The sequence below is a fragment of the Moschus berezovskii genome, chromosome 16, assembly GCF_049115385.1.
Source record: "Moschus berezovskii isolate FMDL1 chromosome 16, NW_MosBer_1.0, whole genome shotgun sequence".
NCBI classification, from domain to species: Eukaryota; Metazoa; Chordata; class Mammalia; order Artiodactyla; family Moschidae; genus Moschus; species Moschus berezovskii.
This window is the reverse complement of record NC_142475.1, coordinates 83,045,294-83,069,824: the sequence shown is the minus strand read 5'-3', so window position 1 is coordinate 83,069,824 and position 24,531 is coordinate 83,045,294. Positions and strand designations below refer to the sequence as shown.

At 53.6% G+C, this 24,531-nt stretch overlaps 3 protein-coding genes across 9 annotated transcripts; all 3 read right to left on the bottom strand.

The window, feature by feature from the left end:
- Nucleotides 1-7,974: 7,974 nt before the first annotated feature.
- GPAA1 (glycosylphosphatidylinositol anchor attachment 1) lies at nt 7,975-11,318 on the bottom strand. Its single transcript, XM_055432220.2, has 12 exons — nt 11,131-11,318; nt 10,730-10,909; nt 10,533-10,644; nt 10,218-10,365; nt 10,037-10,138; nt 9,753-9,949; nt 9,483-9,679; nt 9,234-9,387; nt 8,976-9,071; nt 8,639-8,829; nt 8,388-8,558; nt 7,975-8,285 (listed from the first exon to the last, which is right to left on the bottom strand). Exons 1-12 carry the CDS (start codon nt 11,202-11,204, stop codon nt 8,042-8,044), a joined length of 1,866 nt encoding a protein of 621 aa, XP_055288195.2. The 5' UTR covers nt 11,205-11,318; the 3' UTR covers nt 7,975-8,041.
- A 1,188-nt stretch (nt 11,319-12,506) lies between these two features.
- Nucleotides 12,507-14,362, bottom strand: EXOSC4 (exosome component 4). Of its 2 annotated transcripts, none has more exons than XM_055432323.2 (3): nt 14,149-14,362; nt 13,013-13,219; nt 12,507-12,909 (listed from the first exon to the last, which is right to left on the bottom strand). In XM_055432323.2, the coding sequence occupies exons 1-3, from the start codon at nt 14,317-14,319 to the stop codon at nt 12,550-12,552; spliced, it is 738 nt and encodes a 245-aa protein (XP_055288298.1). In that variant the 5' UTR covers nt 14,320-14,362; the 3' UTR covers nt 12,507-12,549. The 2 variants fall into 2 exon arrangements, with proteins under 2 accessions (XP_055288298.1, XP_055288299.1); XM_055432324.2 differs by having other exon boundaries at nt 14,242-14,359.
- Nucleotides 14,363-20,479: 6,117 nt separating this feature from the next.
- On the bottom strand, nt 20,480-24,485 carry LOC148775303 (uncharacterized). Of its 6 annotated transcripts, none has more exons than XR_016039286.1 (4): nt 24,196-24,485; nt 23,334-23,497; nt 22,549-22,905; nt 20,480-21,716 (listed from the first exon to the last, which is right to left on the bottom strand). XR_016039286.1 is itself a non-coding variant. In XM_088844521.1 (4 exons), the coding sequence occupies exons 2-4, from the start codon at nt 23,433-23,435 to the stop codon at nt 21,347-21,349; spliced, it is 744 nt and encodes a 247-aa protein (XP_088700647.1). In that variant the 5' UTR covers nt 23,436-23,497; nt 24,196-24,485; the 3' UTR covers nt 20,480-21,346. The 6 variants fall into 6 exon arrangements, 1 of the variants encoding a protein (XP_088700647.1); XM_088844521.1 differs by having other exon boundaries at nt 23,419-23,497; XR_016039285.1 differs by lacking the exon at nt 24,196-24,485 and having other exon boundaries at nt 23,334-23,673.
- Between the last annotated feature and the right edge of the window lie 46 nt (nt 24,486-24,531).

The following is a 24,531-nucleotide window of genomic DNA, read 5'->3' as shown; positions in this document are numbered from 1 at the left end:
GACCCTGATGCTGGGAAAGATTGAGGGCAGGAGGAGAAGAGGGCGACATAGGATGAGATGGTTGGATGGCATCACCAACTCAGTGGACATGAGTTTGAGCAAGCTCCAGGATATAGTGAAAGACAGGGAAGCCTGGTGTGCTGCAGTCCATGGGATTTCAAAGAGTTGGACATGACTGAGTGACTGAACAACCACCACAACAAATCATTTTAAATGTCTAGTTTTCAACAAAAAATTTTGTGACATCTAAAAAAAGGAGAGAGTCTGGCCTATAAATGGGAATAAAAAAAACCAATCAATAGGAACTATTCCTGGAGAAACTTAGCTAAATATATTCAAAGGGGGGGGCTAAATATGATATATACATACTACTACATATAAAATAGATAACTAATGAGGACTTTCTGTATAGCACAGGTAACTCTACTAAATACCCTGTAATGAGTCGCATGGGAAAAGAATATAAAAGAGGGGATGTATGTGTCTGTATAACTTTCACTTTGCTGTATAGCAGAAACTAACACACAACATTGTAAATAAACTGCTCCATTAAAAGTAAAAAATTTTTAATAAAAAATTAAAAAGGATGTTCAATGAGCCATAATATCTAAAAAACTAGAAGAAAGTATAATAATGTCTCATGAAATAGAGAATGTCAGTAAAAAGAAATTACAAAGAGAATCCAAATAGAAATTATGGAGTTGAAATGTACAACAATGGAAATGAAACATTTTACTAAAGGACTCTAACTGCAGGTTTGAGTAAGTAGATGAAAGAATTAGCAAACTTGAAGTTAGGTCAATTGAGGTTGTCTGGTCTGCAAAAAATAAAAAGGGAAAAAATTAACAGAGCCTCGGTGACCTGTGGGACATCACTAAGCATACCAACCTATACATAATCCTCAGGAGCAAAGGAGAAAGAAAGGGATGAAAAGAATATTTAAAGAAATTGTCACTGAAAACTTTCCAAATTTGACTGAAAACAAACAAACATGTATGTATTCTACACATACAGGAAGTTAAAGAACCCCAAGCAGGATGAAGTAAAGGAGGTCCACACCTGTACTATCATCAATTGTTAAAAAAAAAAAAAACTGGAAAAAAAACAGCAAGAGAAAAGTGACTCATCACATACAAGTGGTCACAATAAAATTAACAGAAAAATCTCATACCAGAAACCATGGAGGCCAGAAGGTGGTGGTATGACTTGGTTCAAGTGCTGAAAGAATAAACCAGGTAAATCTGCCAACCAAGAATTCTATATCTGGCAAAACCATCTCTCAAAAAAAAAAAAAAAAAAGGAGGCAATTAAGACATTTCCAGATAAACTGAGAGTTTGTCACAAACAGCCTGACCTCCAAGAAATACTAAATGGAGTTCTTAGGCTGAAATGAAAGAACACTAGATGATAACTCAAATCCACATGAGAAAATAAAAGCACCATCTCAGGCAACTACATAGACAAGTACAAATGCTTTTTGTAACTTTTTTTTCTATCTGATTTAAAAACTCCTGCATAAAGCAATAATTATAAATCTATGAGTATAAGGAATTCCCTGGTGGTCCAGTGGTTAGGCTTCTCCGCTTTCACCATCAAGGGCCTAGGTTCAATCCCTGGTCAGGGAACTAAGATCCCACAAGCAGCACAGTGTGGCTAAAAAAAAAAACAACAAACCCTATGTAGACAGACACACTATATAAGATGGCATCTATGGCAATAAATAAAGAAGGGGGAAACAGTTATATAGGAGAAACACTTTGTAATACAATTAAAATTAATTTAATGTTAATCTGAATCAGATTGTTACAAATTAAGATGTCAATTGTGATCCCAAAGGCAACCACTAAGAAAATAACTCAAAAAATATAGTCAAAGAAATAACAAAGGAATTAAAATGGTACACTGTAAAATATCTAACACACACACACAAAGACAATAATGAAGAAACTGAGGGGGAGAAAGGCATAAGACACATAGAGAGCAAACATCAAGATGGTGGTGGTTTAGTCGCTAAGTCGTGTTTGACTCTTGCGACACCAGAGATTGTAGCCTGCCAGGCTCCTCTGTCCATGGGATTCTCCAGGCTAGAATACTGGAGTGGGTTGCCATTTCCTTCTCCAGGGGATCTTCCCAACCCAGGAATCGAACCCAGGTCTCCTGCTTTGCAGGCAGATTCTTTACCAACTGAGCTATGAGGGAAGCCCAAATATCAAGAGAGCAGATAAAATTGTACTATATCATTAATTACGTTAAATGTAAATAGATTAAAGTCACCAATTAAAGAGCAGAGCTTAGAATAATGGATTTTTTAAAAGTTATGATCCAACTATACAATGCCTATAAGAAACACATTTTATATTCAATGACACAAATAGTAAAAATTTGGAAAAATATATACCACACCAACAGTAACCAAAAGAGAGTTAGAGGGGCTATACTAATATCAGACAATATAAACTTTAAGACAGACGTTGATACTAGCGTTTAAGAAGGACATTTTATAATGGAAAAAAAGATCAGTTCATCAAGATGACAGTTATAAAGATGTATTAGACTAACAGAGACCCAAAATACATGGAGCAAAACTGTACAGAATTGAAGGGAGAAACATAACATTTAACGTGACAGTTGGAGACTTCAGTACCCCACTCCTGGTAATGGACAGAACAAATAGACAGACCACCAGCAAAGAAAAGAAAGAGTTGAGCAACACAGCAAGCCAACCAGACCTAAAGACATCCATGTAACACCCCACGCAACAACCGGAGAGTACATATTCTTCCCAAGTGCACATGGAATGTGCAATATGTTAGGCAATAAAAACAAGTCTCAATACATTCAAGAGTAGTAAAATCATAAAGTATGTTTTCTGACCACAACAGAATGAAATTAGAAATCAATAACAGAAGGAAAGTAGGGAAATTCACAATTATGTGAAAATTAAATAATATACTCCTTAAAAAATACATTCAAAGAAGAAATCACAGAAAAAATTAGAAAGTACTTTGAGATGAATGAAAACAAAAACACAACATACCAAAACTTAGCACCATCAAGAGAGGTGCTAAGAGGGAAACTTAGAATTCTAAATTACTGTTATTAGACTTCCCCAGTGGTACAATGGATAAGAATCCACCTGCCAGTGCAGGGGACACGGGTTCGATCTCTGGTCGGGAGAGATCCCACATGCTTTAGAGCATCTAACCCCATGCATGCACCACAATTACTGAGCCAGTGCTTTACAGCCCACAAGCCACAAATACTGAAGCCTGCTAAGCCTAACCCTAAGTGCTTGGTGATGATGGAAAAAGCATTAAATTTGTGGGTGGAAGACAGGAACAGAAAGTCAGATTCGGTGCTATCCAGGGTTTCAAGCATCCACTGGGAGTCCTGGAATGGATGCCCTGCAGATAAGGGATCCTATTCATTCTTATCAAAGTCCAGTTTCCAGAAATCCAGAGACAGAAAATAGGGTAAGGATGAAAGGGGAGCGGGGGTACAGTGTTACTTTTGTGCGCAATAAAAATGTTCTGAAGGCAGGAGTTGGTCGTGCAGATCTTGGAGAGCAAGGTGAGGAGGCTTAATTTTATCCTGGATGCAAAGGGCATCCCTGGAAGATAGGCAAAGTGGACCCCAGGTCCAGAATTGGGTGAGGGCACAGGGAGGAGGTGCATACAGAGTAGGTGTTCAGGTTGGGAAGAGATGACTTAAAGGGGACTGTGGCACATCCAGGAGGCAGAGGTGACAGATATGGCCTCAGAAGAGGGACCTAGACAGGAGGCAGGACTTGAGTGTGGGCATGAAGGCAGCTGGAGCCGGGAAATGACCTAAGGCAGCCCGGAGCCCCCACCTTGAAGCCCCAGGTGGAATGGGGTGACTTGGCAAAGGGTCTGAGAAGAGCACAGAGCTAACCTGGGACAGCGAGCCAACTGTAGGGCGTCTGCAGAAGGCCTGGCTGTGGGGAAGCTGCTGTGTGTCCTGAGGCGGGTCCTGCACCCTTGATCTCCCAGTTCTCACCCCGTATCCCCAACTGTGAGCCCCGAGGATGGCGACATGCCTGACCCCAGCTTCCTCCTGGACCTCCAGAAGGGCTCCCTCTGATTCTTTCCTTCTTTCATTCAACAAACGTAGGTGTATATTCTACCTTTCCTATCCTTGACTTTGCTGGAAAAGAAGCAGAAAGTAAGACAGAGTCCCTGCCCCACAGAGCTCCTGTTCTGGGGCGTGAGAGGCAAGCTGCAAAAGAATATCGAGTACTTATTATAAGATCGGTGATCAACACAACAGATATGCAGAGTTGTAGATGCATACACACTTCTAGACGCTTCCAGCTGGCAACTGCCTGAGAGTTCCTGGGTGGCTCAGCAAAAGTCCCCCTTGTAGGAACTGGACTGAAGTGTCAGGAAACTCCAAATAATGACTCAAACATGGTAGAGATTTGTTTCTCTTTCCTGCAAATGAAGCCTAGTTTAGCAGCCCAGGGCCTTGGAAGTCCAGGGAGTCCACCTCTCATCTCCCCCCACCCACAGGGTGGGCTGAGCTTACATCTCTGACATGCTTCATTCCACATCCCTGAGGATGGGAAAGAAGCAGCTGTTTGATGTCTGCATGGATTAACCCTATGGATGGGCACAATAAGGACAGAAATGGTAGGGACCTAACAGAAGCAGAAGATATTAAGAAGAGGTGGCAAGAATATACAGAAGAACTGTACAAAAAAGATCTTCATAACTCAGATAATCACGATGCTGTGATCACCAACCTAGAGCCAGACATCTTGGAATGCGAAGTCAAGTGGGCCTTAGGAAGCATCACCACAAACAAAGCTAGTGGAGGTGATGGAATTCCAGTTGAGCTATTTCAAATCCTAAAAGATGATGCTGTGAAAGTGCTGCACTCAATATGCCAGCAGATTTGGAAAACTCAGCAGTGGCCACAGGACTGGAAAAGGTCAGTTCTCATTCCAAGCCCAAAGAAAGGCAATGCCAAAGAATGCTCAAACTACAGCACAATTGCACTCATCTCACATACTAGAAAAGTAATGCTCAAAATTCTCCAAGCCAGGCTTCAACAGTATGTGAACTGTGAACTTCCAGATGTTCAAGCTGGTTTTAGAAAAGGCAGAGGCACCAGAGATCAAATTGCCAACATCCGCTGGATCATCAAAAAAGCAAGAGAGTTCCAGAAAAACATCAACTTCTGCTTTTTTGACTATGCCAAAGCCTTCAACTATGTGGATCACAATAAACTGTGGAAAATTCTTAAAGAGATGGGAATACCAGATCACCTGACCTGCCTCTTGAGAAACCTGTATGCAGGTCAGGAAGCAAGTTAGAACTGGACATGGAACAACAGGCTGGTTCCAAATAGGAAAAGGAGTATGTCAAGGCTGTATATTGTCACCCTGCTTATTTAACTTATATGCAGAATACATCATGCAAAATGCCAGGCTGGATGAAGCACAAGCTGGAATCTAGATTGCCGGGAGAAATATCAATAACCTCAGATGGCACCCCCCTTATGGCAGAAAGTGAAGAAGAACTAAAGAGTCCCTTGATGAAAGTGAGAGAGGAGAGTGAAAAAGTTGGCTTAAAACTCAACATTCAGAAAACTAAGATCATGGCATGTGGTCCCATCACTTCATGGCAAATAGATGGGGAAATAATGGAAACAGTGACAGACTTTATTTTGGGGGGGCTCCAAAATCACTGCAGATGGTGACTGCAGCCATGAAATTAAAAGATACTTACTCCTTGGAAGAAAAGTTATGACCAACCTAGACAGCATATTAAAAAGCAAAGATATTACTTTGTCAACAAAGGTCCATCTAGTCAAAGCTATGTTTTTTTCAGTAGTCTCGTATGGATGTGACAGTTGGACTATAAAGAAAGGTGAGCGCTGAAGAACTGATGCTTTTGAACTGTGGTGACTCTTGAGAGTCCCTTGGACTGCAAGGAGATCCAACCAGTCCATCCTAAAGGAAATCAGTCCTGAATATTCATTGGAAGGACTGATGCTGTAGCTGAAACTCCAATACTTTGGCCCCCTGATGTGAAGAACTGACTCATTGGAAAAGACCCTGCTGCTGGGAAAGATTGAGGGCAGGAGGAGAAGGGAACGACAGAGGATGAGATGGTTGAATGGCATCGCCAACTCGATGGACATGAGTTTGAGTAAACTCAGAGAGTTGGCGATGGACAGGGAGGCCTGGCATGCTGCAGTCCATTGGGTTGCAGAGTCGGACATGACTGAGTGACTGAACTGAACTGGACTCACCCTTGAAGCTTCTGCTCAGGTCTAGGGGCCTCTGTAGTCACACGACCTCACCTAGCTGCACGTAGTCTGGGAGCGTCTTTACTCACGGTGGCCTGTGCTCATGACAAAATTAGGGTTCCATGACTGAGGGAGAGGGATACCTTCAGAGTAAACCCTGTAGGACCTTATACTCAACCCTTGTACAACTCATCTGTATCTTGAGAGCCTGACATTTTCTTTCTTTATAAAATGTACGGCACAAGTGCCATTAATGAAAATCAGTGCCAAAATCCAGTTCTGCAAAGTTAAGCTCAAAACAGCTAACAGTCATTTCATGAGGTAACACATTTCCACGATTTGTGTTTTAAGTGACTGCCAAAGTCTAGTTAAAAATGGCTGATCGAGGCTGAAGCCCAGGTAGGATGCCTGGAAGGGGATTTGTATTAGATGCCGGTCTGCAGAGTCAACAGGGAGACCACAGCAGAAACCTCTTCCACCTTATAAGACGGGAGCCCGCAGACTAGTGGTGCCTCACTGACCAGGGGAAAGTCCTGAGAGAGGCTAGCCTTGAGGCATTTCTGGGTGTGTGGGGGTGGGGGGTGGGCTGCAAGTCTTTGCCCAGCCTCAGGATCTGGAGTTTCTTCAACAGGGAAAGTGACTAGAAGACAAATAGGCCAAGGGCAGGCTGCAGTCACAGTGGTCCCAAGCACCCTTGCTCCAGCCCATCCCCAACAATCTGGACCCAGGGTGCCTGTACACTTCAATGCTGAGAAGCCCCAGAGTAAAGCCCTCCAGGTGCTGGCCCTCTCCCATGGTGGAGTCATGGAGAGTTAGGTGTTGAGAGTTAGAGTTAGGTGTTGAGAGAAGTCTCCCACAAGAAGAGGAGCCCTACCACAGAGGCAGGGGTCTGGGGCCTGGAGCTTCCTCCTTGGGACGGTCCCAGGTGACCCCATTTCAGGATGTGGTGCTGCAGGAGGCTGTCCAGAACTGGTGTGCTCCTTTCAGCACTAAGGCTCACAGGACTGTATTGGGCTTACCACCCTGGCAGGGCACCTTGACTCTCGGCCTCATGCGACCCTGGCATCACCAGATGGCCCACTTTGCTTTCCTCCCGTCCCCAACAGGACTGGGATCTCCCTCTCAGGAGGCCTGGCCCAGCCTGAGGCCTCTATGCAGCTCTGTGTCAGTGCCCTGCCCCTCGGTACTCGGGTCGCCACTGTCCCAGGCTGTCGCTCTGGGTGGAGCTGGGTGGCCTCAGCGGCTCCATCTCTGTCCCATCTCTCGTGGGCACTCCCAGGAGGCCGGGAGAGGGGCTCCTCCTGCTGCACCCCAAGCCCACAGCAAAGTTCTGGCCACATTCCCTGTACCCAGGGCCTCCTGTGTCTCCTTAGTTCCAGCACTGGAGATGGTGCTGCAGGGGTCTCTGGGCGCCTCAGCTCCCATCAGGCCCCCAAGCGCTGCCCACTGTGCTTCCTCCTGCTCAGCACTGGACCGTGATGCACAGAGACCCCCCATATTGGGAGAGTCCACTTGGGGCTGCAGTCAGGTCTGAGTGTCCACCCAGGCTCTCCTCCCAAGGCTGGCACTGGGGCCCTCACTCCTGCCATGCGATAAGTGGACCAGAATCGGCCAAGCAGAGTGCCAGGCCTTGCAGGCAGTTTCTCGGGACAGGGCCTGTGGCCCCACATACACAGCAGACAGCGGACCAGGAGCCCAAAGGACATCTGAAACAGAACTGTTTATTTCCTAGGAAGAAGAGAACGTGGGGAACTCCCAGCTGCCTCCGTCACTTCCAGAAGAGCACGTTCCAGAAGAGCAGCCAGCAGGGGTAGAGGCCCAGAGCCAGCAGCGGGAAGAGCAAGGAGCCGTAGGTGTGGTGCTCTAGCACGCCCTGGGCCAGTGCGGCCAGGAAGAGCTGCCAGCCCTCGGCCAGGGAGAGCGGTGCCTCCTGCAGCTCCCGCCACAGGAACAAGCTGCCTAGGAGTGTAGCTGCTGGGCTCGTCAGCACCAGCAGGGCAGCGTAGAGCGGCCTGGGGGGAGCAGAGGCACCAGGCAGGGAGGAGGAGGAATGTGTGAGATGGAAACCGTGGGGAGGGGTGCAGGCTCTGCAGTGGGGGCTGAGCAGCACGTACCGGGGCCCAGAGGGCTTGGTGACGGCAGCAGCGGGCACCATGCTGGCAGCCAGTAGGAAGCCCAGAGAGAAGTTGGTGAGGGTGATGCAGGCCAGCTGTAGTGCCAGGTAGATGAGGGCCACCAGCTTCAGCGCCATCCAGCCCCTGTCTGGGGCCTGTGTGCTCACCACCCTGCAAGGCAAGGGGCTCAGAGGCAGCCACCTGCACATCTAGGGTGCACCTGCCTATGACCACCCAGCCCAGCTCCTCACCAGTGGGTGTTGTGTGGCAGCGCCAGGCCAGCTGCGTAGATGGCCAGCAGTGTCAGCACCACGGCCTCGGCCTCAGCCACCGGGAAGTGCTGGGCGGCCACGTGTTGGCCCAGCACTGGTAGGATGTAGACTGCCAGGCCCATGGCCTGGGAGACCAGCAAGGGAGCCATGAGGGAGGCCAGCCCCACACCCTGCAGGGCACACGGGCACTTGGAGACAGATCCAAGGGTGTCCCAAGGACCCTCCCCATCCCACTGCAGCTGAGACTGAGCGGCAGCAATAACTACCACCTGGGACCCTAAAAGCTCACCCCAATAGCAGGAGGGGGAACCTTCACCTGTGTTGGAGGGTGGGGGGGACTGGACCCAGAGGTCCCCCCAGCCTCCTCAGGACCCACTCCAGCCTCATGCAGCTGCATCCACAGTTCCAAAGCGTGGATGAGTCAAGGACCCTGATGAGAGGTGTGATGGGCTTTGCCCAGTGGGGGACCCAGGGCTCACTCCTACTCCCCCGCCCCGAGGATGGAGAGCTCTCCTCAGCCTAGAGTCGGGGGACCTGAAGCCAGCCACAAACAGACAGTGGAGGCAGAGGATATCTTGAGACCGAGGACCAGGAGCAAAAAGCCAGCGGCTGGCATGTAGAGGCCGATGGAGACAAAACGGGAGAGTGCAGGGAGCAGGTAGAAGAAGAAGGACTGGTGCAGGCGCTCCAGAAGATGGTTGAGCTTGCGGAACATGCCCTCCAGAGCCCTGTCGGGTGTGGGCGAGGGTCATAGACTGCCAGACCCCCAGGCACTCACTCACTACCCTGTCCCAAGCATGCAAAGGGATCAGAAGCCACTTACTTGCCCACTGCCACCAGATCATACTTATACTGGCGGAAGCTATTGATGCCACGGAGGGTCAAGGCCTCTACACGGTAGCGCAGGAAGAGGCCATGGGCACCATGGGGGCGGCCGGAGGCCTGCTGCAGAACCATGAGCAGCAGCGTTTGTACACTCTGCAGTGGCCCATCTATAGAGGTCCAGTCCTGGGGTTGCAGCTTAGAAAATTTGGGGACAAAGTCAGATAGGCCCGACACACAGGTCCCATGATACCCAGGCAGGTGACACTACCTTGCCCTGCAGCGTGCACAGCAGCCCCCCTTTCTGGCAGAAGGTCTGGAAGAGGTTGAGCAAGTCCAGGTTGGGCAGCTGTCCATTGAGCCCCTCCACAGCCACGTCGAGGCTAGTGACCACATCGCTGCTCAGCTCCAGGGCCACAGCTGCCTGGATGGCCCCAGCCCGGCCCTGCAGGGGCGATGACTGCATACCTGTGGAAGCAGGTGAGTGAGCTGCCAACAAGTGGCCAGTGAGGAGAGTGGCCCTGGGAGGGGCCAGGGTCAGGCAAGAGCACCCACCAGTGACATTGACGTCGTGGTAGGCTTCAAGCCAAGCCTCAGTGCCCAAGAGGTCGTGTTCTGTCACCAGGAAGATGATGTCTTTGGCCCAGTAAATCTGCCCTAGAGACCAGAAGCGGGTCAGCAGGGTCTGAGGCGGTGGCCAAATCCTCTCTTGCCAGCAGGAGCCCCTGAGCCTCACCCCGGAAGTGGGCAGCAAGAGCCAGCATCAACCCGACAGCCTGGCTGTTGGTAGAGTCAGGGCCACAGGGCACGGTGAGCACCAGGGACTCTGTGCTGGCAGCGCGAGGTGCCCGGAGGATGCCGTACACGTTGATGCCCGACACCATCTGCACGCAGTATTTGAGGGGGAGTCTCAGCACGACCGCACTCGAGGCGGCTGAGAGCCTCCCCTTCTAGCCCTAGAATGCCCACCAGTGACTGCTCTGGCCCCAGGACATCCCCCCGTCCCCTCAAGGTGCTTCACGGTCGCAGGCACACCCCTCCCCCACAATACATAGCGCTCGTGGGTCTCATCTGGGAAGGGCAGTTTCCGGGAGAAACTCTGCGTGTAGACCTCCAGCCCCACTGACCGCATCGTCCGCTCCAGCCAGGCCACTGGCAGAGCCCTGGAGACACAAAGAGAGCTTCTGAGCAGAGTTCATTGGCCTTGACTGACATTGCTTCCCTGAGAACCATGGCTCTGCCGCTCACCCCGACTTCCTGCGGTGGGCAGCGAAGTCCCGGGCAAGGCTCCGGGCACGGTCTCCGCCCGCAAACTGCTCCTCCACCATGGTGGAGCCCATGGCGTTCTCCGACATGTAAGTGCGCTGGGTCAGCGGCGGGAAAGCCAGCGCCAGGAACCAAGCGATGCCCGCCACATAGCTCAGCACGCTGCGGGGAGAGGGACGGAGGGACCACCGGAGCGTTAGAGGCCCTGCCTCTGTCTCTGCACTGGGGGTGGAGGGAGCATATCTGCGGGACCTGGACCGAGTCCCAGGACGCCTGAGGGGAGAGCTGAGCCCCAAGCCTGTGGCCCCGACTGATCCCGGTGGGCGGGAGGGGACGGGCGCGAGCGGTCTGAGGGGCCTCTGCCCGCGGGGCCCCGCCCTCACCACAGCGGCGCGTTGAGGCGCAGAACGAGGCGGGCGAGGGCGCGCCGGCGCACCGGGTCCGACAGGAGGCCCATGGCAGGGCCGGGCGGCTCCGGGACGGCGTTCCCACTGCCAGTGACGGCGGCCGGGCCGGCGCGCCGCCCCTGTCAGACCCGGGCTCGGCGCCCGCCCGTACTTCCGGTCCCGACGGCCCTCGCGCCGCCGCGCATGCCCAGAACAGAACCGCTGTGGACGGAGCGAACCCAGGTCTGGGTTCCCGCGCCCGGCGAGAGCGGCCTCCAGGTAGGCCACCCGCTGTGTGCGGCACCCGAGGCAATGAAGACTACCGCCCCCCCCCACCCCCCCGAGAAAGCTCGGCTCCAGCTGGAATCAGAGAAGGGTGATGAATAGGGCAGCTGGGAGTAAGAACAGAAGCGGCAATCAGAGCATAGACGCTGGAAGATTTCTGAAGGTGCAACCACTGGCTCTGACCGGTCTGAATGCCGTGGTAGAGTGAGGGAGCTTCCACGGACAGAGAGGCCAAGGCGTTGGCAGACCCATTCCTATGGATGTCGGTAACCAAAAACAGCCGAGTGGAATCAGGCATGTGCCCAGAACCAAGATCATTGGGGTCAGATGACCACAGGGAAGAAGGTGCACGAGACTACTGGCCAAAGGGTTTCAAAGGAACTGGGGTGTGTTGGGTAGAAAGTGGGAAGCACCCCTGTCCAGGCCAGGAGGTGCCTGGGATATTAGGCAAGCAGCAGCCCCTTGGTTCAGGCCACAGGGGCTGGTGGTCAGGGCTCAGTCAGGTCTGAAGTGGAAGAAGGGGGAGCCTGAAAGAGGAAGGTGCAGTGGTGGGGCAGCAGGGAGTGTCTGTCTGACTTAGGGTCAGAACTGAGAAGACTCCAGGTGACATTATGTGTCTCTTGTACTTTTGGAGCCCCAGGTAAGTAGCAGGACAGGCCCAAAGGGCTCCTAGGGGGCAAGAGACCCTTCAGTCCAAGCCACAATCCAGAGGATGTGGGACACGGCCCCCACATGACCATGGTGAATACCCAAAGCCACCCCTCAGGACTTGTGCTCAGGACTCTGGATACGTTGGGATGACAACGACAGACTCCATGGTCCTGGGACGTGGCTCGTTATACCAGGCTGTGTCTCACTGCCCAGCTGCCTCAATCCCTTCTTGGTCCAGGCTTCTCGCTTCATCCAGGGACATCCCCCTTCTTCAGGGTGCTCACCTGAAGCACCCTGGTGAGCAGGGTGAGCAGGACTGAGGCTGCAAGGGGTGTGTAGTGCATGTCTGGGGGCGGACCGTTAGTCATTGCTGGAGCCAGCACCAGGCCAGGATCCAAGGGCAAGGAAGTGCGGTGGGGAGAGATAAAAGTACAGTGGAAGGTGCCTGGGTTTTTATTCTGGGCCTGGGTGGCCATGTGCTCAGTCCCCCAGCAAGACAGAGGCCTCCTGCACATGCTGCCGGACCACACGGTCCAGTACGGTGTGTGCGTCCCGGGCAGCCCGGGCAGCAGCCTCTAGCACCTGCTCCAGATGGTCCTCATGCAGCCTGGCATCCATCTCAAGCAGTGCAATCTGGCCTGAGGCCGGCAGCAAGGCCAGGGCCAGCTGGGGGCCCCCAGCTGCTTCCTCCACGTGGCTGAGGTCTGCCAAGGCTGTTCCATCCACAAAGCCAGCTGAGCAGGCACACACAAAGTCCCGCATGGGTATCCCCGCGTCCAACACTGCCAGCGTGGCTGCATTCACACAAGCTGCATAGGTCCCGCCATCTGCCTGCAACACCTGCAGAAACCCCCCCAGTGGCATCAGTCCTTCAAGCCGCTGAACCCCAACCCCTCCTCTTTTCTCTCTCCCCTCCCCAGGCTGAGGGATGCTACCTGCTCACCTGCACATAGATGTCAATCTGGGAGCGTGGGTGCAGCTGTGTAAGGATGGCTGCCTCGAAGGTCTGACGCAGCTGCAGACCCATCTCGCAGGACTTGCGGTCCCCGTGTGGCCGCCGCTTGCGCTCGCCTGTGCTGAAAGTTGCAGAACTGTACTGACAGTTCACCAGGGCCCGGTCAGGCAGGGCTCGTGCCCGGGAGCCTCGGATCTGGGATAGGGTTGGGGGAGAACACATGAGCCAGGCCCTTCCTCCCTCTACCTCCAAAATCCCAACAAGCAACCGCTTTACCTGCAAAACACAGCCCGAGGGAGGGCCACTGAACCAGGCTGTAAGCCACCATCCCCCCTGGATCTCTCTCCTGACTGGCCTCCCTGTTTCCCCTCTTGACTCGTTCTCTTCCGACCCATGCTTCGTTTGTATGAGAGTCTGTTTACATATATCAAGTCTTATTCTACCTCCTCTACACAATACATATACTGCTTACCTTATCACACGTGAGATAAAAGTCCTAAATCTTTTCCCTCTTTACAAAGGTCCTGAGTTCCTGCTTCCCTAGAAATCCCTCAGTCTCATTTGGAATTACCCCTCTCTTCACCATCACCAGCCTTTCTGCTCTGCAAGAGTGCCATGCTTACTTCTACCTCTCTGGCCTTAAGTCTCCAGCGCTGGAGTGGCGATAAACCCAAGCGGTTTTATTAACACTCTGTCTTCACGGAGTTTATGTTCCAGTGAGGAGACAAACAGTGAGAAATAAGTTAAACTGATGGCTGAGGAGGCGGGTGCGGGAAACCAGATACGTGTGTGGATGTAAAGGAGGGAACTTGACTTGTAAGGGGTGGGTAAGGTGGTCTGGGGTGGGGTGGGGTGAGGTGTCACCTGGAGGTGACGTCGGAGTGGAGCTAAGAGGTGAGGGAGCGAGTGGGAGCGGCCCTGGCGGTTTTAGGAGTAACAGGGGAGTGGAGAAAGGGCTGGAGAAAGTCAGGGACCATCGTGCAGGATACTGTTAGGACTTCCGCCGCGGCCCCACAAGGCGGTGCGCTCCAGCCTCACCCCCGAGGCCTCTGCTCAGACTGGTAGCTCCGCACAGCCGCAGTTGCTGCTCCCGGAGGAAGCCCGGCTCGCGCGCGCCCACTCGCCTCGTGAGGCCCGTAGACCACCGCCAGCGCCTTGGTGTTGCCCTGTTCGATGTAGGCCGAACCGTCGGCCTGCGCGAATACACCCATCCGTGCCTGGATCTTGCGCAGCTCCCCAGCGCGCCGCCCGTCCACTCGGTAGCCCTGGTCCGACAGGAGCTCTAGCCCAGCCATGCCGCCCCAGCGCTAGCGCCTCTTGAACTACAATCCCCGCAGAACTACAATTCCCGGTAGAACTGACAACCCACTTCCGGTTTCCGGGGCACCTACTCCAACTTCCGGTTCCGGAGCCCTGCGATTCTCCCAGAGTTCCCGAGGGCACCACTTCTCATTTCCGGTCCTTGCAGAACTGCGACTGTGGGGCGCGCGGAGGGAACCCTGCGGCATTTTCGGGTACGGCCTCGCGCCTGCAGGGCTGAAGGCATGCTGGACGTGGAGTCGCCGTGTCGTTTCTTCCCGGGTTGTCGTGGGGGCCGCTCCGTCTACTATCCGGGCCTGCCCGCCCCACGCCGTCTTAGTCGCCGCCGGCCGGGGCCCGTGCCGGGACCCGGGGTGTGGGGCTCCCTTTGCACCGCCGCCTCTCCCTCTGCCTCTCCACTGAACTCCGCGCCCCCCGCGGCGGTTACGCGCCTTTACTTCTGCTTGACGCTCGGCTTCTCCTTCGAGGTTTGCGGGCGATAGCCGCCACTGCTGGTCTTAAGTTCTTCCGCGGTCATAAATGCAGGCGTTCTCCCAAGCTGAGACACACACTCTGTTCTCTTGTTTTGTTTCGTTTTTTAACCGTTTAGTCTTTACATTTGTCCGTTTAAAAAGCAGGCATATTTATGTTGTACATACACGTGGTCGTATTTTTAGACCAGATTTTTTAGTTTCAATTTTCCATGTTGCCTTTTTTTCTCTGCACGCATCCCCCTATCTACTATAGCTTAAAAAATGGTTCCATGTTTTTCTCCACGCTCATAGTTACATCCAAGTCACACACAGACACATGTATATGCAGTTGTACATGTGCAGCCATATAGAGGCCTGTGGAACTCTGTTATTTTTTAAAATGGGATTGTTTCATACACTTATGCATTTAACCAAAAAATATTTTATCAAATCTGTCCAAGTAATCCTGTGGAACTCATAATTTTTTGCTTGATACGAGTATCAAGTAATAAGTAGAATGTACGTGACTGGTGATAGAAGCAAGGTCCGGTGCTGTAAAGAGCAATATTGCATAGGAACCTGGAATGTTAGGTTCATGAATCAAGGCAAATTGGAAGTGGTCAAACAGGAGATGGCAAGAGTGAACATAGACATTCTAGGAATCAGTGAACTAAAATGGACTGGAGTGGGTGAATTTAACTCACATGACCATTATATTTACTACTGTGGGCAGGAATCCCTTAGAAGAAATGAAGTAGCCATCATGGTCAATAAAAGAGTCCGAAATGCAGTACTTGGATGCAGTCTTAAAAACGACAGAATGATCTCTGTTCGTTTCCAAGGCGAACCATGCAATATTCAGACTTTGTTTTTTTGGGCTCCAAAATCACTGCAGATGCTGACGGCAGCCATGAAATTAAAAGACGCTTACTCCTTGGAAGGAAAGTTATGACCAACCTAGATAGCATATTAAAAAGCAGAGACATTACTTTGCCAACCAAGGTCCATCTAGTCAAGGCTATGGTTTTTCCTGTGGTCATGTATGGATGTGAGAGTTGGACTGTGAAGAAAGCTGATCGCTGAAGAATTGATGCTTTTGAACTGTGGTGTTAGAGAAGACTCTTGAGAGTCCCTTGGACTGCAAGGAGGTCCAGCCAGTCCATTCTAAAGGAGATCAATCCTGGGTGTTCATTGGAAGGACTGATGCTAAGGCTGAAACTGCAATACTTTGGCCACCTCATGAGATGAGTTGACTCACTGGAAAGACTGATGCTGGGAAAGGTTGGGGGCGGGAGGAGAAGGGAACGACAGAGAATGAGATGGCTGGGAACGACAGAGAATGAGATGGCTGGATGGCATCACCGACTCTGTGGACATGAGTTTGAGTGAACTCCAGGAGTTGGTGATGGACAGGGAGGCCTGGCGTGCTGTGATTCATGGGGTCACGGAGAGTCGGACATGACTGAGCGACTGAACTGAACTGAACCCAGCAACCACCCTGTTGTGGGCAGTGGATGTGTGTCCCGGGTTCTGGGGGATGGAGCCCCAGTGCAGTGACTTTCTGAGTTAAGGCTGTGTGGGAGTCACATTCTCCCTCCTCTCCCACCTGGAATAAGTGTTAAAAGTTTTTTACATAATCCTTCCCCCGTCAGAGGCTTCCCTGGTGGCTCAGAGGTTAAAGCATCTGCCTGCAATGCTGGAGACCTGGGTTTGATCCCTGGGTCGGGAAGATCCCCTGCAGAAGGAAATGGCACCCCACTCCGGTACTCTTGCCTGGGAAATCCCATGGATGGAGGAGCCTGGTTACAGTCCATGGGGTCGCAGAGAGTTGGACGCGACTGAGCGACTTTACCTTCCCCCTTCAGAGGGTTACTGCCATTCCTCTTGCATTTCCTGGCCTGAGGTATTCCAGCTGCTTGTGTCAGTCAAGTGCCCTGGAACTGCAGAGGGGCTCACAGGAAGAGGGATGAGATGTTTTCCTCCACAGCTGCCTCCTGTTTCCATATACCTCTTGCTTGGTGGTCAAGGTCACCATCAGGGAGCTCATTCCCCTCCTCATCTGCATTATTCGGGCGTCTCTGGTGGCTCAGCTGGTAAAGAATCTGCCTGCAGTGCAGGAGACCCGGGTTTGATCCCTGGGTTGGGAAGATCCCCTGGATAAGGAAATGGCAACCCACTCCAGTCTTCTTGCTTGGAGAATCTTACAGACAGAGGAGACTAATGGGCTATAGCCCGTGGGGTTGTAAGAGTCAGACACAACTTAGGACTAAACTTAGGGCATTATTCAGCCCCTCTGCAGTGCTTAGAAACCAGATCCCATGCTTCAGGTTTGAATGTGCAAGGATCAGTCGGCAGGGCTGTGACACTGACCACAGGGAGGCGACATTCACAGGCACTGAGGGCGGTGTGCACTTGTGGCTTTCCTGTCTGTGATCACTGCAGATGGTGACCGCATTGTCATGAAGCCTTCCTCCCTCATGTCTTTGGTGGCAGGTGCTGGCTATTGGCCAGGGCTCAACTGGGGCTGTGAGAGACAGCACACCTTCATGTGGCCTCTCCATCCAGCCTGGGCTTCCGCAAAGCACGGCACCAAGGTGGCCTCCCAAGACAAAGTGGGTATTCGTGATGTTCTAAGACCTAGCCTCCAGAAGTCAGCTAGTGTCACTCTTGCCAGACTCTGGGTCAAGACAGTCACAGGTCTGCCAGGCTCAAGAGGAGGTGACATGGTCCCCACTTCCCACCCACAGGAGCAGTTCAGTGTCAAGCTGTGGGAAGAGCAGGTGGAACAGACATGCTGTGGTGGGCTTGGGCCTAAGTCCCAGGCACAGTGACCCCTCCAAGGCACTCTGGAATACTGCCGCATGAGGCCTTGTCACTGTGCCTGGTGCATGGCCGTGATGGCCATTATCCTCTGTTTGGCTCAGTGCCCTCACCCTTGGCTCTTCAGCTGGACTGAGCAGGTTACCGGTGGAGTCACACAGGCCTTATTCTCAGCACTGTGGACACTTCCTGTTTCTGTTCTTATAGGTCAAGATTGCTGTAGTCCATTGACGCAGGTGGAAGCCCCTGGGTGCCCCGCCTGTTGCATGGTTGGCCCTAGCAGCTCAGGATAATCAGAATAATGTTGGTTCTGGGCCTAAGGAGCCCACAGTGACTGAGGGGTGGCTGTTCTTTTCACATCATTGCATGCCTTACTGTGCCCCTCATGGAAGTGTCCTTCCCCCGGCCCCCGCCACCCCCAGTAGCATCTCAGTTTAAGGTATGGGCAACTCAGGAATGAGAACCCCTTGGTTCTCTGGCCTTTGTGTTCTAGTCACAACATACACACCTGGGTGGATTCAGGTTCGAGGAGTATAAAGCTTATACAGATTTGGGAGCTGTGTTGAGGATCCCCAAGAGCAGCCCTGGCCCTGGATTCAGTTATTTACTAGAACTCACAGAATTCAGCACACAGAATTGTACTCATGACCAGGATTTGAGGGAAAGGATGTTAATGAAAATCAAAGGGAAAAGCCTGCTGGGGCGAAGTCAGAGGAAACCAGGTGCCTCCTTCCAGAGTCCTCTCCCTGAAAAATCTCGGGACACTCTCCATTCCCCCAGCAACAAATTGCAACATGGTGTGTGACATGCTGGCCACCAGAGAAGCTCACTGGGGACTCAGGACCCAGGGCGTTCATAAGGGCTGGTCATAGGCACCCTCTGCCTGGTATGTACCTGGACTCCTAGGAGGAAAGCAGAGGTTCAACATAAAGCACATTTGTTTGTACAGAGTTGAGGTGCAGTGAGCCCCTCTCACTGGGGAATGCCAGGAGCCCTCCTGAAACCTAAGTTCCCAGACACAGCAACTTTGCAACTGTCCTGAAGGAGAGCCATCTCAGGGTCCTTTTTAAGAAGGAGAACAAGATCATATATCCAAAATTAAGGGAATTGAGTGAAGAAAGAAGTCCCAACACAAAACACTAATTTTCTTGGCTGCACAGGGTCTTTGTGGTGTGAGGGCTCAGTTGCCCTGCAGCACGTGGCACCTTAGTTCCCTGACCAGGGGTTCAACCTGCGTCCCTTGCACTGGAAGGTGGATTCTTAACCACTGACGGAACCACCAGGGAGGTCTCAACACAAGTTTTAAAGTTGGCCGATACCACAAAACACAAAAAACAATGTCCTCAGTTAACTTCCTGATACATTTCTCCACGTTTCCCCTCTGCTTTTCGGATGCAAAATCTGATGGCCTCTTAAGATGGTGACACTTCCATGATGTCCCCTTCTATATATAGAGAGAGGATAGTTTAGTCTCCCCTCTAACATGTTTAATCAAAGATTATTTTTGTAACTTAACTAGCTTAGGAGTAGGAGAAGGCAATGGCAAGCCACTCCAGTACTCTTGCCTAGAAAATCCCATGGATGGAGCAGCCTGGCAGGCTGCAGTCCATGGGGTCGCTAAGGGTCGGATACGACTGAGCAACTTCACTTTCACTTTTCACTTTGACACATTGGAGAAGGAAATGGCAACCCACTCCAGTGTTCTTGCCTGGAGAGTCCCAGGGATGGGGGAGCCTGGTGGGCTTCCGTCTATGGGGTCACACAGAATCGGACACGACTGAAGTGACTTACCAGCAGCAGCAGCAGCAGCTTAGGAGTAGAATTGTTTTCAGGTAACAGCCCCTTTAGCTTGTTCAGTCACTAAGTCATGTCCAACTCTTTGCAACCCCATGGACTGCAGCAGGCCAGGCTTCTCTGTCCTTCACCATCTCCTGGACTTGGCTCAGACACATGTTCATTGAGCCGATGATGCCATCCAGTCACCTCCCTTTAGCTGTGTTTGTCAGTTGCTTAGTCGTGTTCAACTCTGCAAACCCATGGGCTGTAGCCTGCAAGGCTCCTCTGCCCATGGAATTCTCCAGGCAAGAATACTAGAAAGTGAAAGTTGTTCAGTTGTGTTAGACTCTCTGTGACCCCATGGAATTCTCCAGGCCAGAACACTGGAGAGGGTAGCCTTTCCCTTGTCCAAGGGATCTTCCTGACCCAAGGAACGAATCCTGGTCTCCTGCACTGAAGGCAGATTCTTTACCATCTGAGCTACCTAATGGTAGCTTTATCTAATATTATCTAATATTGCATTTATCTAATATTGTGTACGTTCTCAGAATTGTTAAATTTGAGAAAACCTCTATCAGATTTCTTTTACATATGAGCCCTAAGATTTTAGGGCCTTTACGAGTCAGACATGACTGAGAGACTTCACTTTCACTTTCACACATTGGAGAAGGAAATGGCAATCCATTCCAGTGTTCTTGCCTGGAGAATCCCAGGGACAGGGGAGCCTGGTGGGCTGCCATCTGTGGGGTCACGCAGAGTCGGACACGACTGAAGTGACTTAGCAGCAGCAGCAGCAGCAGCAGGGGCTGTTTATCACATTGTAGATGTTTTTTGAATTGAAGACATTAGCCAACTCCATCAGCCTGATGTTGGTGACGTGCAGCACAGAGGGGCGGCTGTGTTCCTGAGAGCCATTTCTATACCAGAATGACAGTGATGCCTGAATGACACCAGGGGGTGGCTGTTCCCACCTCAGCCTGCCTGAGCAGAGCCCACCATGCCCCCACCCATCCCCAACAGCAGGGGAAGAAATGACACAATGCCTGGTGTAGTGGGAAGAGACAGAATTAACCTCACTGTGATGACATGCTTTTGGAAATTTTATACAGAGTGTGCAACCCTGTGAACACTCTGCTGAGGCCCTGACCTGGAGGGATCCTGAGCCTTGTGAATTCACACTGAATCTGGCCCTTGCCCAAGACCCGCCAGGCAGCATGGATGCATCTCAGCAGCGGCCCATCCCAAGAGGGCTCAGCGGCCAGTTGGCAGAGTTACTGATCTGTTGCAGGAACTCCAGGCTGTGACCAGTGGGCTCCTCCTTGGCCTTGTTGCTGTTAGTTCATTAGTTCCGGGGCTCATTGGGAGCAGTTCTGTGGAATCTGTTCCTCCGTGGTGCGCAGCTTCTGACGTCACTACTCAGTCCCCTGTCCCCCCGCTTCTTACAGTCAGGCCCGGCTGCTGAGAAGTCGCATCTGAGTCAGCGGAGCATTCGGTCACCAGCTGGGCAAAGGTTGTGCTTCAGCTCCCGAGCCAGTGATGAGCTGTTCTTTGCTGATGAATCAGGGTGCACCTGGGGAACACTTTCAAGTCTGCCCCACATCCAGCCGGCATAATATGCTGAAGAATACCCCCAAGAGATAGCTGGGTCCTGATTCCTGGAGACCATGAATATCACCTGTGACAGAAGGAACTTGGCAGATATGATTAAGCTATGGGTCTTGAGAAGGAGTGTGTGTGCTGGAGTATCCAGGGGGCCCCCATGGAAACATGAGGGTCTTTTCAAGGTGGCAGCAAAGGGGTATTTGGGTGCAGAAGAGCAGGAGAGGTGACCTTGGAGGCAGAGTTGTGGAGTGAGGCAGCCTCAAGCCAGGGAGTGCTGGCCACTGGACACAGCAAGGAACAAACTCTCCTCAGGAATCTCCGGAAGAATGTCTGTTATTTTAGCCCATAAGACTCAGTTTGGACTTCTGGCCTTTAGAGATGGAAGAGAATAAATGTCTGCTGTTTTAAGCCTTTGCATTTCTGGTAACGTGTTTGAACTCTTAGGTAACTTCTCCTCACTGAGATCTCCACTGTCCTCGAGTCCATGCTCGGTGTCCAGGAGAGTCTGCCTGCTCCGCCGTGCTGTGGAGCCACTAGTCCTTCCACCTGGCCTCTCACCCTGGGCGGCGTCTGGGGGAGCTTGGCTGGTGGGAGCCTGCCCCTCCCAGAGTGACCCCCGGACCCATGGGTGGGTGTTGAGGGGGAGGCCTTGTCTTCTCATCTCATCTTTCCTAGGTTCGTCTGCCCTACTGGCTAACAAGTGGAAACTGCAGTGAGCAGGCCTGCAGAAAGCAAAAATGACATGAAATAAATCATAATGGAAGAAATGGCTCAAAATAATGGCAACTACACAGAGCCGTCCCGTTAGAAAACACGTGGGGAGAAGGAAGGCAGGCCTTCATGTGTTCTCAGGCACAAGCCAGTCTGCCTTTGCGGGACTCCCCTGCCCTCAGGAACTGCCGTCCTGGTCTGCTGGGGCCTCCCTGCTGCCTGCCCCACCATGTTCCCTGAGGTTGTGGCCCTGAACGTGGTGCCTTGTCTGGGGTGCCTGTCCTTCACGGGACAATGACCCTCCCTGCCACCTGCACGGGAGGACCTCCTGCGCTTACCCTAAGGTCCTCGCGGGCTTACCCCGCGCCCCCAAGCTCTGACCCGCCAGGGTCTCTGAGGTCAGTCCCGCTCCTGCTGCTGCTGGGCCAAACACACCCCCTCCCTCAGGGCAGCTCAAACGTCCACCCTCCTGCCCCCTTCAGATGATGTGCTGGCCACCACCGCCTCTGGGACTGTGCCCAGGGACCCAGCCCCACAACCTGGCATGAGCAGCTGGTGGCTAGCGGGTGGCCAGTGGGGAGGAGGGATGCCTGAATCGTTCAGCTCCTGTCCTGCAACACCACCATGCTCTGGGAGGGACTCCCAAGTCTGGGGCAGATCTGGGCTCCTCTACTCGTGAACCAGAGGTTGGGGGGCACCCCGGTCAGGGTGCTTGGAACTGCTGGGTGCTGGCTCTGAAGCCCCGGAATGTGGCTGCGGTGGGGTCTAGGGAGATGCTGACCTCACAATGGTGGGGTCTGCTGCCCCTGGCCAGCCTGCCGGCCGCCAGCAGCTGCTGCCTACCAGTGCCGGGCATGTCCCTCCTCAGCAGCTATGAGGGCCTGCGGCAGGAGATCCAGCGGCTGGCACAGGAGAACGAGGAGCTGCGGCGGCTGGTGCAGCTCATCCAGGAGAACCAGGAGCTGAAGCTGGTGCTCAGGAACCGGGGCAGCAGCCTGAGCTTCTGTGGCCCTGGGCTCCTGGCTGAGGTGGCCGCCGGCCCCCGGCTTCCCCGGCGCAGAACCATCAAGTTCAAGGATGTGGAGAGAGGTGTGCACCAGACTGGGGACTCCGGGGGCCGCAGGCTCCACCAGTTCAGCCATGTAGCAAAGTGGGGCCCCTTGTGCCCCTGGGCCATGTCCTCTCAGGTGCTGAAAGGGGCTGTGGAGGAAGGGGGAGCTGGAGCGGGGGGCTCTTTCAGGGGTGCAGCAGAGGTAGACCAAAGGGAGGGAGCCAGAAGTGGCTCCCTTCAACCCCGCAACATACAGGGGACACTGAGGTGGCCAGAGACCAGTCAGTGGGGAGCCCCACTGCAGCCAGGGTACAGCCTGGAGCCTGCGCCCTTAAAGCAGCCCACTTCTCCCTCTCCTCCTGGGACCAGCTTCAAGGGCCCAGCAAGGGTCAAAGGAGTGCAAAGCGGGGGGTGGGACGGGGGCCAGGGCGTGGACTGTATCCCTACCTGTCTGGCCCCCTGTCTGCCTGGTCCCTGAGGTAAGGGGGCCCCCTTCACCTGCTGCTGCTCTTCGGAAGCCCCCTATCCCCCACCGTTCCTTTTCTAGAGCCCTTCACAGCTTGAGCCCACCTCAGACCTGGGCAGGTTGTCAGGCAGCTTTCAGTCCACAGGAGAGCACGCCGGGGAGGGGCAGCCATCCTCCTGGTGGTCACGGGACTGACCTGCTGTCTGGCGACATCAGCCCGAGTACCGCAGGGTCGGCCAGGGAGGGTGGTGTGGAGGCTCCCCTGCCCACAGCGCCTGGGGGGAGTGATGGCTTTCTCCAGGGTTCGAACCCCTGGCTGCCAGGGCCCTCAATTCCAGCCTCCCGCGTCGCTCCCCGACTCCCCCGCCCCCGCAACCGCGGCGCGCTGGGGCGCAGTCCGAGCTCATCTGGGCAGCCTGCTCCCCTCTCCCGGGGCGCCTGGAAGACGCTTCCGGGGTGTCCACATCCAGCGAGCTCCGAGCCGGCGCAGGGCCGGGCGGCCGCCGAGCCCAGGTGCCCGCGGGCCGGGCCGCGGGGTGGGGCTGTGCCGGCACAGCGCCGCCTCCGCGGGGATCAGCAAGGAGACGCCCTTCGCCCTCCGGCCCAGCTCGGCCCCGCCCCGCCATACTCGGGATGGCTCGCGGCCGAGGGAGGGGACGGCTCCGGGCCGCTGGATCCTGACGCAACCGGAGAGCCCGGAGCGCCGGGACCGGTAGTGCGGCGGGCGGGTCCCGCTTCCGGGCTGGGGGCGGGCGCGGGCAGGCTGCCGAACGGACGGCGAGTGACCGGGAGCCGACAGGCCAGGTGGGGACCCTCCCCGCCCCTCTCCGTACCCCTTGCCCCCCATCGCCCCCGCCGCGCGCTCCTCCTCGCCTCCCGGCCCCCGCCCCGGCCGGCGTCTGCGCAGGCTCCGCCCGGTCCCCGTCCCCTCTTGCTCCAAGGTCGAGCCTTCGGGCAGTGGGCCTTCTCTCACCTGCCCCCAACGCACGTGCCTCTTCCTGCTTAAAGGGTCCAGAAACCCCAGCCCGAGGGCTCCCGTTGCACCTCCTCCTCGGAAAGTCCTGCTCCAGGAGGCCCTGGGTTTCTGCCGCAGCCCTGGGCACTGGAACTGGGTAGTAGGCACAGGGGGCATTAGTCCCAACCCGGACTTGCCCAGCTCTGGCTCCACCCAGGGCCCCTTCTGGGCCTGGAATTCTGTCCTCTCCCCATCCCCGCTCTGCTCAGGGCTGCCTGCCTTTGGATAACCCACTGCCTCTGGCCAGTTCTCCCAGGACTGCCGGCTGAAGAGTCATTGCTGGACTCCAACCCC

What these genes read in the sequence shown, in the direction of transcription:
- GPAA1 (XM_055432220.2), bottom strand. Translation starts at nt 11,204, where the DNA reads ATGGGCCTCCTGTCGGACCCGGTGCGCCGGCGCGCCCTCGCCCGCCTC. An exon ending in CGCCTCAACGCGCCGCTGTG is followed by an intron (nt 10,910 to 11,130) that starts GTGAGGGCGGGG and finishes CTCTCCCCGCAG; the next exon opens with CGTGCTGAGCTATGTGGCGG. An exon ending in CCCCCCACCCTCCAACACAG is followed by an intron (nt 8,830 to 8,975) that starts GTGAAGGTTCCC and finishes TGTGCCCTGCAG; the next exon opens with GGTGTGGGGCTGGCCTCCCT.
- EXOSC4 (XM_055432323.2), bottom strand. Translation starts at nt 14,319, where the DNA reads ATGGCTGGGCTAGAGCTCCTGTCGGACCAGGGCTACCGAGTGGACGGG. An exon ending in TGGTCTACGGGCCTCACGAG is followed by an intron (nt 13,220 to 14,148) that starts GCGAGTGGGCGC and finishes ACCCTATCCCAG; the next exon opens with ATCCGAGGCTCCCGGGCACG. An exon ending in AGATTGACATCTATGTGCAG is followed by an intron (nt 12,910 to 13,012) that starts GTGAGCAGGTAG and finishes GGGTTTCTGCAG; the next exon opens with GTGTTGCAGGCAGATGGCGG.
- LOC148775303 (XM_088844521.1), bottom strand. An exon ending in GAGGGACATGCCCGGCACTG is followed by an intron (nt 21,717 to 22,548) that starts GTAGGCAGCAGC and finishes TGCTTTCTGCAG; the next exon opens with GCCTGCTCACTGCAGTTTCC.